This window comes from Vespa mandarinia, chromosome 1, assembly GCF_050613455.1.
Source record: "Vespa mandarinia isolate Hongniang chromosome 1, ASM5061345v1, whole genome shotgun sequence".
Lineage (NCBI taxonomy): Eukaryota > Metazoa > Arthropoda > Insecta > Hymenoptera > Vespidae > Vespa > Vespa mandarinia.
In genome coordinates this window covers 16,128,091-16,142,500 of record NC_140810.1, presented here as the reverse complement: position 1 = coordinate 16,142,500, position 14,410 = coordinate 16,128,091, and the positions used below count along the sequence as shown (strand labels likewise).

At 32.1% G+C, this 14,410-nt stretch overlaps 1 protein-coding gene across 1 annotated transcript in view; it reads right to left on the bottom strand.

Annotated features, from left to right (window-relative positions):
- Positions 1–14,010, bottom strand: part of pio (zona pellucida domain-containing protein piopio) — a 75,541-nt gene extending 61,531 nt beyond the window's left edge. The window contains exons 1-2 of the mRNA XM_035871315.2: positions 12,426–14,010; positions 9,029–9,066 (exon numbers count right to left, since the gene is read on the bottom strand). Coding sequence (XP_035727208.1) covers positions 9,029–9,064 — 36 coding nt within the window. The 5' untranslated portion in view covers positions 9,065–9,066; positions 12,426–14,010. The remainder of the gene's footprint in view (positions 1–9,028; positions 9,067–12,425) is intronic.
- Between the last annotated feature and the right edge of the window lie 400 nt (positions 14,011–14,410).

Below are 14,410 nucleotides of genomic sequence, written 5' to 3'. Positions count from 1 at the left end.
TTAATAAGTATTATATTGATCTAAGAAAAAAAAAAAAAAAAAGAAAAAAATACTAATATAATTCTCAATATATAAAATTTAATGTATATACGCATAAACATCATTGGATATTAGGATATATCAAATTTCATTTGCGAATTAATCAAAATTAATGGACATTATATTAATAAAAAACAAACAATATTAGAATAATTCTAAATAAAATTAAATGTATATATCGTATTATATTAACATAATTGATATTGAAATCTCAATAGATTCCGTGATTAATCGAGTTTGTAAAGGACTATAACTATCTAACTAATACGTAGATAACTCGTAACTTAATGCTAACGATTGAGAGAGAAAGGAGCGTTAATTTCTTACGATCTAACACTCGCAATTTTTTTTTTCGAATCACGAGTAAAACCGATTCGCGAGAAGCTACAGAAACGAGTTACCACAATTGGTTGCGTGACATCATCGGAGATTTGCAATGAAATCAATGACGAAATGAAGGCGGATAAAAGGGAGATAGTTAACAACGCCGAACTACAGGTTAACGTTTCAATCAGAACGGTCATAATGTTATCATCAAGCTACCGTTTAACTAAACGGACCACGAGAGATTTTCTCTTATTATCTAGTAGAAATTATAGTCAAAAGTTTATCATTTTTGTTTGTTTCTTTCTTTTTTTTTTTTCCTTTTGTTTTGTTTGTTTTTTGTTGTTGTGTTTCCTTTTACTTCCTTCTTTTTTTTTTTTTTAATCTCTGTTGGCTTAACTCTATCTTCGATTTATTTACTTGTTCAAAAGTCACGTAATTTTGCGAAAGGATAAAATTTCAAATGTAATCAAAGCGCACACGCTTCAAGACTTTCTAAATAATTCGATGAAACTACCGCCCACTTTAACGCACGTCGTCATTCATTCGAACAATGGTGAAATCTATCCAGAGGAGAGGATAGATAGAGATTATTTTACTTTCAATGCTCGTCACCGTTAAATTCCACGATGGAAATTAATTTAAATCGCTGAATATCGTTGAATTATAAAATCAAATGGTACTTTGAGATAATAATTTTTTTTTTGTTTTTTCTTTTTTTTTTTTTTTTTTTTTTTTTTCAATCGAACTCAATAAATATCATTGATCGAAAAAGAAAATGACTCGTTCTTAAAAGAAATGACTCATTCTTATTGGAAATGTCAAAAGATTTATATCGACTGATCGATTCATCGATCCTTGGCCTTTCTTTTAAAGATCTAACGTACTACGTGTACGTTACGTGCGATTAAATGCATACATAGGTACGTACGCAAAATTTTTCCCTTTCGTTCGAAAACGGCCTTGAAGGCAAATGTCCGTTCTTATATCTCACCTTTGAAAAAGTGATTATTAATCAACGATTTACGATAATCGATCCCTCGATATAAAATATCTCGATATAAGATATCGATCGATATAAATATAAATATATTAAAATATATTAAAATTAAACATCAACTATTAAATGAAAGTTTATTAAATTGATCGATGATTATAGTGATTTTTAATAACGACCATGATTAATATATAATCGAATTAATCAATACACCACGTTACGGTCAGCAACGTCTCCTTTCACAAATTTTTAACATCTTTATAACTTTTATCATAATATCTATCATAAAAATTCCATTTAGAGATTCATCGTAAATTGATCTAAGAAATTTAAAGGAAGAAAAGCACATAATTACTTACTTACATACATACATATGTATACATACATAAGAAAGAAGAAGACAGGTTGCTGGTTTTACAAGATTGTAAATGAGAGAAGAAAACTCTCATGCTTAGAGCACGAGGTGCGAGACTCTATCGTAGTCGCTAATGAAAAGGATAGGAAAGATGGTAGGTGTTAGGAGGGTAAGGCGAGGTATAGGGTAGGGTAGGGGGAAAGGGAGGGAGGGAGGGAAAAGAAAAAAAGAAAAAAAAAGTGAAAAAGGAGAGAGAGTGAGAGAGAAAGAAAAAAAAATAGTTGCAGCGCTTCTCTCGAACGCTGCTAAAAGTAAAATCGTCTCCCTAATTAGCCTATCCGGTAAAACACGCCAACCCGCCGAGTTTATTCTTAGATTAAGAGTGACGACCGACACGAGGTATAACGTAATTGCATCCCGTTCCATTACTAGACGAGAGAGAAACCGGCTACTAGATGTTGTATTAGTAGTATTAGTATTAGTATTAGTAATAGTAATAGTAGTAGTAGTAGTACTGGTAGATATTATGGTCTCTAACGTACGCTTTCAGACTAACATAAGACGATTTGAAAAAGACAAATTGCTGAGAACCAAAGAATGATGTGTGTGTAGATACTATTCGTGATATACGTTACGTTAAATGTTAGAAAATTGTTCTTAATTATCGTTCTTTTCTTAAAAAGGTTTTATCCTTTTTTTTTTTTTTTTTTTTTTTATTTCTCTCCGAAGAAATCCTAAACCTTTTTCTATCATTCATAAAGAGTGATTTGATTTCTTTATAACATCTTTTTCACTTACTTATTACCCATACTTACTTATTTATAAATATAAGAACGAATTGTTTGACGTGTTTAAAGGACGAAAAAAAAGAAAAAAAAAAAAAATATAAAAAAAGAAAAAAACAAAAAGAATTGTTCCTAATATCTCGATCGAATATTTATCCTCGCGAAATAAAATTCTTTCTTATTAATTTGATTTAATAACCGTAAAATTTCGATATTTCGACTTTAAATATAATTTAATTATTTGTCTTTAATATCGCAGACTTTTGATAATGATCTAATGAATGATTAAAATTCACAGACCTCGTCGTCGTCGTCGTCGTCGTCGTCGTCGTCGTCGTCGTCGTCGTCGTCGTCATTTATGAGAATGTCGGCGAAGGCAGCCGATTAAATGTGGCAAGGTCTCTCTCTCACTCTTTCTTTCTCTCGCTCACTCCCCTCCTCTCTCTTTCTCTCTCGTTACCTCTTACTTTTATTTTTCAATCTTCTCCAATTTAGGTATCGCCAATGTAACGAGCTGACTCTCGTGTGACCACTTGCCGATATCGCGTCAGCTTAGGCGAGCGTGTAATCGCTGACTAAGAAGAGCAAATCCGTGTCAGGAAATGACAACCGAATCCAAATTGTTCGAAATCGAAATTTGATGCTTAACCGCAAGCACGTACGAGATTAAAATAAAAAATAAAAAAAAAATAATAAATAAATAAATAAATAAAAAAAAAAAAAAAGAAAAAAGAAGAAAAAAAGTAAGAGGAAAAAATAAGGATACAAAAAAAAGTTAATCATTTCCGCCAGTTGGTATTATCGATTACGTCAAACACTTCGTGAACCGAGAAATCACAAAAAAAAAAAAAAAAAAAAGAAAAAAAAAACATTTTTTCCATATGAAGGAAAAACTTAAATAACTCGGTCAATTACGATAGATCGACTGAATAATATCTTGGATATCGGATATGAAAATTTCAAGAAATTCACGTGATTATCAATCGACTTCAATGAAACTGATTTGACCACCATATTGATCATTATGCGATTTGAAATGATTGGGCACTGTAATATTTCTTTGAAATCTCGCTTATATTTACTCTGTGTAAATCATTTTCAATTTTTTTTTTTTTTTTTTTTTATCGATATACGTATGTATATACGTATTATGGATAAAATCAAGAAAACACTTTTGTCTACGTTACTTCGTTTCGACCCTTTGTATGTTCGTTATATAAGATAAAATAACGTTAATGAAATAACATTAATGACGTAACAGTTGGTTAATTATAATCTAAATGGTTGTGTCTTTCGTTTACGACACAACTATCTTATCATTTGATTTTCATTTGAATACGATAGATCTATATCGAACTTGTAGAAAATAATTTAGATCCAATTAGTTATTCCGTTATTTCGTCTAACACCTTTAAATTTACATAATGTGCATATGTGTACATTTATTCGGAACAAGCTATGGTAACAGGCGATGGGAACAGACGATGAGAACAAGCGAATACTCCATTTCATCGATCAATTTGTAAATTGATCAGACGTTTATTTTGTAAGGGACCTGTACACGAGTCAAGAAGGATGTAACCCAAAACTAATTTATTCGGCACTCGCAAACACCTGGAACGAGATCGGATACTCTCACGCATCACGAAAGAACACTTGTGGAAGGTCAGTCCACGATCGGATTCCAGTTGGATGGAACGCGCTTGGTTGGCCCTTATATGGACGGAACTTGACGAGTAACGCTAAGAAAATCTCGTTTCTCATCTCTGAGAATTTCACGTTCGCTTTCCTGTCCATGACACCGATCCATTAAATAATCAAAATGAAAAAAAGAAAATATAAGAAAAAAAAGACAAAGAAAACCAATGACGACGTCATTGTTGTTGTTGTTGTTGTTATTGTTGTTATTGTTATCCAGAAACATTCATTTTATATAAGAATAATAATCGATCGATATATTAAAGATCACTATTAATTTATAAAAATATAATTCTTATTTTATTTAATTAATTGAAAAAAATAATATAACACAATTTCGATATAATTTTGTATTAACGAATAATTAAATAGAACCTTTGTGACGTTCTCATAAAATAATATTTTTTTTTTTTTTCATCAACGTCATCGATCAAGTATACATTAATTCAATAGCTTAAGGAATCTATCTATCTGTTAGATTTGAAACGTGAGCACTGTTAATATCTCCTTGAAATCTCATCTATTACTCTATATGTACGAATATTTATGTGTATATAATATTTATCTCTATGCAAATCTATAACTATACATACGTACGTAGCGCATACATTTATACGTATCCACATATATACGTAATATAATTGTACCGCATATGTTCGCGCGCAAACGTATACATCTAACTCTACGTATTATAATGTAAGAAGGATCGTAGTTACCTTATAGTGACTCTTATTTGTGCCTGCGCAATTGCTATACGTGCGTTCATGACGTCATTGCACGAGTAATGTCGTCCGACATTTACTTCCAATCGCGAAAGTAGCCTACCGATTTATCAAAGAAGTTCGAAACGATTCTAATACTTAAAATCTTTCAACTGGAAACGAATAAAAGTAAAGTCTATTCGGTTTGTCTTTAACACAGTCATAAAACTGTTCAGGAAAGAGAAAAAAGAGAGAGAAGAGAGAGAGAGAGAGCGAGAGAGAGAGAGAGAAAGAGAAAGAGAAAGAGAAAGAGAAAGAGAAAGAGAAAGAGAAAGAGAAAGAGAGACATTATTTGCGCAAGACTCTCCTATGCCGCTAGACAAACGTCGTTTTTTTCTTTCTTCTTCTATTTTTTCTTTCCTATTCTTTTTTTTTTCTATCTCTCTCTCCTACAAACAGTTTCTATTGATTCATCTCTTCTCTTAAGAATACCCAACTAATATTAGCTCGACGAAGTTCATTGCCCTTTCTCAGCCGGAAATTTGAATGCATCTGCATAACTCGTTTTGAACTTTCACGTTTGAAAATTAATTTTCTTTTATTTCCTTTTTCTTTTTTTTTTTCTTTTTTTTTTTTTTGTTTCATTTTGTTTTGTTTTGTTTTGTTTTTATTTAGTTTTTATTTTTAAATATTTCAATTTATAAAAACATCTCTAAAAAGTAATCCAAACTGTTGCCCTTTACTAAACTGGGAAATTCGAATGCTCTTATGTAACTTGCTTGAACTTTCACGATTTAAAATGATTTTTATATATATATATATATATATATATATATATATATATATATATATATATATATGTATATATATGTATATATATATATGTATATATATTTTGGTACAATTTATATGTATATATAAATAATTATATGTATATAAAAATTTTATATATATATATATATCCTCATAAAAAAAAAAAAGGAAAAAAAAAAATCTCTCAAAATTAATCCACTCCGAGAAATTAAAAAAAAAAAAATTCGAAAGCACTTGCGCGACATTTTTTTTTTTTAACTTTCACGTTTGAAATTGAACAAATTTTTTTCTCTTTCTTCTTTAATCTCACAAAACAAGAAATCTTAAGAGTATCAAAAATTCATTTCAATTCATTTCGATAGAAAAATGGCTTTAAAAACGACGTCGATGATCATGATATCGAACTTTTTTTGGAAACTCTTTTCTATTCTTTTTTTTTTTTTTTTTTTTTTTTTCCCAAAATGATTTCACTCAAATCGAAAAATTATATTACTCTTTATATCTTCTCGATGCTTCTCATAACGAATTTATTTTCCTATATGATTTGTATATTTTAAAAAGTGATGTTTCCGATAACGAAAGTAAATATCTTATCCTGTTCGACAGTGAAACGTCTGTGAAAACGAACTATACTACTGGTACACTGTATATCTACTATACGTAGCTCTCTTAGATCCTGTGCCGATATTTAAAAGAACACCGAGTAAAAGTAGGCGTGGCTGTTCCGAACGGATTCTCTCTCTCTCTCTTATTATTTCTTTAAACTGCTTTAAATGGACTCTTTTCTCTCTCTCTCTCTCTCTCTCTCTCTCTCTCTCTCTCTCTCTCTGACCATTTTGTATTTCACCAAGTGAATCGAAACGAATTCGATCCGAATTCATTAGATCCTACGAGATGTATTCTTAATTTATTCTTTTTCATCTCACAAATTCCAAGAATATTGATTTTCTTTCGATCACGTTGGTTCATTTTACATATATATATATATATATATATATATATATATATATATATATATATAAAATTTGAAAGCATATTTATTATGCAGAAGAAGGAACGAAAATAGGGATGTAAAACTATAGGACATGTTTGTGATTATCTTGACACCCGTTAGATCTCGATAATGAAATAATTAAAGATGGAAATGAGAGTGAACTATGAATAAATTCCTGGCACGTCAAATCGAGAAACGGTTAAGAAGTTACTCGTGGATTCTATAATTACTTACGTGGCGTAGTTAAAAGTCAGTCAGTCTTTCTCCGTGTCACGAATAAAAATGGATCACTCTGTTTTAATCGAATTAACGTAATGGTCGATCACATCTATGGCGATCCATCTCGATGTGTTTCTACCTGTTAACTGATATTCTTACGTAGATTACATATATACACATCTATAGGATCGAACTTTACATCAAGACGATAGGATCGAGGTATCGTGATTTCGAAATTTAATATTAATAAGAAAGAGATAAATAGAGAGACGGAGAAAGAGAAAGAGAGAGAGAGAGAGAGAGAGAGAGAAAGAGAAAATCGATTCTTTCGCTTTTGAGTCATTAAAAGAACACAGTTAAAATATTCTCTTTTCGTTCGAGTCGGTGTAAACGACAAGTTTAACGTAATTGTTGATTATTAAGGTATTACGTAAGAAAACCAAGATTACCGAGCGCTGAATGAGTTAAAGACATTAAATCAGCTGATCGCTGTCAAGAGAAAACGATCCCACGGCTTCTACTGGTGGCACAATAGAAAATCGAAACATCACTTTACAGAATTCAAAAGACCGACCTATAATTCACGTTTATATTCGTCCTAGATTCGTTATACTTTTTGACTTTAATATTGGAAAGATTTTGCAACGGTATATAATCTATAAAAGCCTAAGTTATTTCGTACAACTTATTGAATATTGATTTATTCGGATTATATATTTGCAAAATCTTTCTATATAACCAATATTTTTAATCTGAAATTATATTATAATCTATAAAATCAATACTATATTAATATCTCGATTGAATACCTTAAATTACTAATTCAATATTCGATTGAAATTCATTCTAATAATTAATATTTGATTGAATTAATTCATAAATTCAATAATTTTCATTCGCAGAGAAGATCAATTAATATACACTTTATTATTACATTAATCTCGATTGTTATTATACGATGAAAAAAAAAAAGAAATTATTTATAAATATTGATTCAAATCATTAATCAAAAATAATTAAAAATTAATCTTAAGATTTTATGTGTTACGTGAAAAGTAAGAAATGATTATTTACTTTATCTGTATCTTGTTTATTTCGAAAGGATTCGACTTTCGTGATTCAAAAAGCGTAAAGGATTTTTGAGACAACGAGACTTCTTCCAAGGCAGACACATTTGTGGGATATTGTGCCAACAAAGGATTACATAATCTTCGACATTCCTGACCAACATACTACACTAACCGAGCACGCGTGTTTCTGGCACGAAGCGCGATATGAGAGAAAGTCTATTATGTGTATGCAAGTAGATATATACATACATACATATATACATGCATACATACGTACATATGTATGTACATATATACACACATACGTACATATATATATGTATATATATACATATAAACATATGTATAGTAACATACGTTTATCTAATATCTGATTGTCTATTGTAAAAGTAGAATAAGTAAAAAAAAATAAAATAAAAAAAAATACAAAAATAAAAAAAAAATAAAAATTAACATTCTAGATTTATTTATTAAATTCTAGCAATCTTATCGCGCAACAATAGAATGATCAATTAAGAATTTTATAGTTGTTAGAATACTTTATTAAAACATTTCATAAACAGTGGCAGATTTACGATGGAGTCGGTCACCTTGGAACCCTCCCAACACCCTACATCCACCCTCTCCCGATAAAACAACGATTTCCACACGACAATATATGAATTTATATCTGTTATATAATAAATTTTATTTAATATCCATCGAAAGAATTATATAATATTGTTTTCTACATTTGCGATTATACGAACGAGAATTTGGAATGATTATATTTGTATTTCTTAATTCAACACTTCTACGAAAAGTTTAATCGAAAAAGAAAATTATCTAGATGTAAAATCGTGCATAATGAATTTATTTTAATGGGCTGGGCGGGGGGGGGGGGGGTGAATGACGGAGAGAAATTTGGATACTTTAAAATATGCGTAAATCGAGATTAGAGTTATCACATGAAGATTAAATTCACTTTTCGTTCGGCATTAATAGAGTAAATAATAAAATTAGTAATAAAAAGAATTTGTTTTGGATTACTCACCAACAGATATGTCAGCACGATCCCCCGCCAGTCCATGGCTAAAATAAAAGAGAAAGTCTTATTAATAACTGGGTCGAACCATCATGAATAGAATAGTATGATCGTCCGCGTAAAACATTGTGTACGTGCATGATGTCACGCAAATATGATTGATTAAGGAAAAAAAAAAAAAAAAAAAAAGAGAGAGAGTAAAAGTATAAACATTGAATTTCATTCTTAATCCATTCGATTACATCATTATTACCATAGAAGAGATAAACTTTAATAAATAGACGATTAACGTACCGTTTTCTTATTAATTATTTATGTAGTCTGTTTAAAAAAACAAAAAAAAAGGGCCACATTTCAAGTAGGGCCACATATCGATCGTTCTTTTTGAAATCTAAGGAACGTCAAACACTTTTAATTGTAATGATTCAAAGAAAACAAAACGCACGAGATTCCACGAGGGTTAAGGTCGCTTCTGATAGCAATAATGCCGGTAGTTACACATACACGCACCTGCATACATACAAATACATATATATATATATATAGACACACACATGCACATATATAAATACACATTTATAGATTCATTTTACTTAAGTATGTGTACGTGTATGTCTGAACACGTTTTTAGAAGGGTTAGTAGAATTCTCCACGCTGTCGTAGTTCGTCGCGTGAGAAAGCGAACACATATGAGTTAAATCTCATAAACATGAAGTAAACGCAACGTTCACTTTTTAGAGTAAAGAATCGAGAGTGCTATAGTCGAAAGGAGTAAAAGAAGTAAAAGAAAAAAAAAAACAAAAAGAAAAAAAGGGAAAGAACAAAAGGGAAAAAAGGAAAAAGAGAAAAAAGAAGAGGAAGAAAACGTAAAAGACAAAAGAGAGAGAGAGAGAGAGAGAGAGAGAGAGAGAGAGAGAGAGAGAGAGAGACAGAGAGAAGAAGAAGACATGGAATAAGAAAAAACATAGAACACGACCTCGACCGTAAACAAGGGACCAACGTGATCGAAGTCGAGCGTCGGCCGCCATTTTGCACGCACTTGCGATCGAACGAATGTGGCCACGTTGCGTTATATAATTTTCTCCTCGTATCATTTTCTTTTCCGATAATATATTTCTACGTATTTGTAATATATTACACGTGATTTACAAGAATGATATCGGATCGACATCGCGCGATATTCTGTTGCCTTTCCACCTTCCTCTACTGTTTTCGTCCACAGCTAAGGATGTTTCCCCATTTCAGGGCTGTGCCACTACTCAGAGTTACCATGGCCAGGGCCGTATCGATCGAATCCCTTTCAAGGTCTTTTTTCTACATATTTTATCATCTTTGATTTATATGGAAAATTTTTCTTAACCTTTTTTTTTCTTTCTTCTCTATCGACTTTAATAAGATTTGCAATTACAGATTTAAACGTTTCTTTCGAAGTACGAGCGAAGAGCAGGAGGAGGAGGAGGAGACGAAAAAAAAAGAGAAGAAGAATAGCAATCAAATGAATTAACCATACGGGCAAGTTCGTTCACGGAAACAGATGTCATGCGGTTGGCTGATCGGCCACCCTGATATCCAAAACGAAGGGGAACCGAAAAATTCAAGGTCTCACGACGACAGGGAACAGTTTAAAGTGTTACAACGGTTTATTATTTACGAAAGAAACCAATTTGTAAAACGAAAGTAAAATGATTATTTATTTTCCTAATATTTTTCCTAATATACGAAGTAGAACAATGTTGGAATCTCAATTGCGAATCCTACTTCGATTATTACAGTGTTCGGATATCTAGCTATACTTAAGTAAGTAACTAAGTATGTACTTGCTTACTTACTTACATATACGTAGTATAATCGGAGGAAATTATCAGGCGTTGAAATCACCAGTAGAGACTTCAATGCCTTCCACAATTTAGGTCTCAAGTTCAACGTAACAACTGGTGTGTTGTTATGTCTTTCTTTTTTTCTTTTTCTTCTCTTTTTTTTTTTTCTTTTTTTTTCTTTTCCTTTTTTGCTTTGATTTTTTCTTCCTCCAAATTCAACCAATAAATTTGAAAAGTATTCATTAAGAATATCCTCGTTCTATTCGTTTCGATGTTTACACGGTTAAACGCATCGATGGTTAGTCAGACATTTTCTTTGACAACAAGATACGTAATTTCGTTGGCTTTACTTTTTATAAAGTTACGTAACCGATCAGGGATAACTATTTCTTCCGATATTACTTTCGCTTTTCACGAACGCGATCTCCTTCACGGATTTGTCTAACGTACGAAATCGATATATACGAGTATGTATGCATTTATATGTATTAGTATAGCTTCAGCGTAGGTCGCTTCTCGATCCTTGGTGTTTGCATATTTGGTTGAAGCTCGCCCACTAATAAATGACGATGATGATGATGATGATGATGATGATGATGATGGCGAGAAGCCTTGAGCTCGTTTCCCATTGAATAATCCATCGTTATTAAAGCGACTATTAGATACCATAATCGTCGCGTGCTTCCTACGCCATTGGTTATGATTAAACGGGAGAAAATTTATCCCTCGACGCGACGCAATTTCCCGTTTAACCATATAAATTTCGATAATTTTCAATCCTCGTGACTCTTTCCATTTACCAGAGAACAATGAATTTTTAAAAGAGGAATAAAGAAAAAGAAAAATGAAGAAAATTGAACTTATTTAGTTTCTTCCATTTTTTCATTTGATATATATATATATATATATTTATATGTATGTGCGCGCAAACACACGTACATACACATAAATTATATATATTTATAGAGATCGCCTACGCCCTTGAAAGTCTCGCGAGAACGTAATCCCCGTAGAATTTCCTCGCGCGCGCGCGCGCGCGACATGGCGCCATCTTGATCTCTTCGCGGTTAAATCAGCGAATGTGATCTCGATATATATATATATATATATATATATATATATATATATACATACATGCATAAATGTGTATATGTAAATTTAAATACTTACACGTATCTACGATTAATACATTCACGAATAAGTTATAAGATCTTCAATGAGTAAATATAGAAGAACTGTTTGGACGATAAATTTTTATTGTACGACACGTAATAATCGTCCAATCGGATATCGTTTAATCGTTCCTATCATTTATTCGTTATATAATAATAAAATATAAATATATTACTTTGAACGATTAGAACCTTCAATTTTCTTTTTCTTTTTTCAATTGTAATAATCATATTTATATATATATATATACATATATAAAATATATTATATTATATATTTATATTTAATATATATAATATATTATATTATACACATATTTATATTACATATTACATGTTATATATAATGAATAAGATAAAAAAGAATTGATATTTGACGTATAAAATAGGACAAAAAGAAATTGACATTTTTATTACCTGCTGCTCCGTTACCACCGAAACTTCGTAATAGATGAGATATATCGATGAGGATTCCAGGATGTCTCTGGCAGGATGTCGAACGAGAAAATGTGAAAAAAATTCACTCGAGAACGATCGATAGAGTTCACTCGCGAGATAACGCGAAAAAGGGAAGAATAGATAGGTTAAACGAAAGAAACGAAAAAGAAAGAAGGAATAAAATAAAATACAAAGAGAAGAATGGAGGTGGAAGAGAAGGAGGAAGAGGGAGAGAGGGAGGGAGGGAGAGAGAGAGAGAGAGAGAGAAAGAGAGAAAAAGAAATAAAAATAAAAAAATTCGTCTAAACCTCCGGTCGATCGAACGAACGATCGGATTGATCGTCAATGATGCAAAGCGCGCGAAAAATGAAGGACTTTTGAAATTGGTCGGTGTCGACCTATCGAACTTTCGTTTCTCGTCCTCGACGACCTTAAGGTCCACCTCGCGTACGTCGACATCCCAATGATCCTGTTTTCTTCCTTTCTTCCCTTCTCGCTTCTTCTTCTTCTTCTTCTTCTTCTTCTTCTTCTTTTTCCTCTTCTCTTCCTTTTCTTATTCCTCTTTCTCTCTCTCCCTCTCTCTCTTCGATCGCCGATACGAAGACACCGGTTCGACGACTTCCGCTTTTGGATTGCTTCGTCACGTCATCAAGTGTCGCCAATTTTGGAAATCGCCCATCGTTGAGGGTTCTTTGAACGATATATTATCCACTATAATCGAGCATTTTGCTCTCTCTTTCTCTTTCTCTTTCTCTCGATCGCGTTGTCCTTTTTCTTTAATTCCTTCTTCCTTCTCTCTTTTTATTTCTCTCTCTCTCTCTCTCTTTCTCTCTCTCTCTCTTTCTCTCTCTCTCTCTTTCTCTCTCTTTCGTTATATCTTGGAAAATAAATGAAAAATCTCGCGATAAACGTATTGGTCCTATAAGATTCGTTTTCGAAGTTTCCACCAATCAGATTTCACGATACATACGATTTTAAGGATTTTCAAATTTTTGCGCGATTTTTTTTAGTTTTTATTATTTTTTTTTTCTTTTCTTTTTTTTTTCCTTAAAAAAATCGAGAGGGATAAATCGACGATGACGTACTTATTACTTTCTGCTTTTAAAAGTTATGCATATACGGATAAGTAAAGAGAAAGATATAGAGAAACCGAATATTAGGTTAGGATCGATCTTCTTTTTTCTTTATTTTTCATTTGAAGCTTCTGTCTCGTAACGATTTAAATTGTTTTCTTCGTTGTCTATATAATCGAGTTACTTAGTTTTCCTTTGTTTTTTTTTTAACTATTGTTCTTTTCCTTCTCCCTCTTCCTTTCTCTCTCTCTTTCTCTCTTTCTTATTTTTTCTCTTGACTGTCGTCGTCGCGTTTTCTATCGGCAGCACACCGCACAAAATACCGTGGTCTTGCGTGTCCTGCAATGATACTTAATACGGATGATCTTTGAACGTTGATAAAAAAAAAAAAAATAATAGAGAAGAGAATGAAAGAGAGAAGTCGCGGAGAATAAAAGTTCAGTCCGTTGCGATCGACGCGAGCCTCGATACTGAACTGACTCGAGTGAGCTCCTCTACTGTTTCGTGTTTCTCCGTAAATGTTCGCGAGTGGGAGGGAGAGAGACGGTGAATGCGACTGGCCGTTGAGAGATAAGCACTAAGGCACATATGTATGTATATACTTATGTATACTTGAGTAAAAGAAAGAAAGAAAGAGAGAGTAAGAAAGAGAGAGAGAGATAGAGAGAGAAAGAGAGAAAAGCGTAGCGCGCGGCCATTCGAACGTTGAAGCGAGAGACGCCTACCTTTTTCTCTAACGCCCGTTTCGACGTCCAAGCCGTGAGCGAAAGAGCCAGAGAAACAAATAAACCACGAGAGTAAAGGAAAGCACGTTCTACGGTGAGCAATGTAAAGAAGAACGAGACGACGAATAGTAAAGTCCGCGTTTACGTCATCGCTCGAATTGGCAAC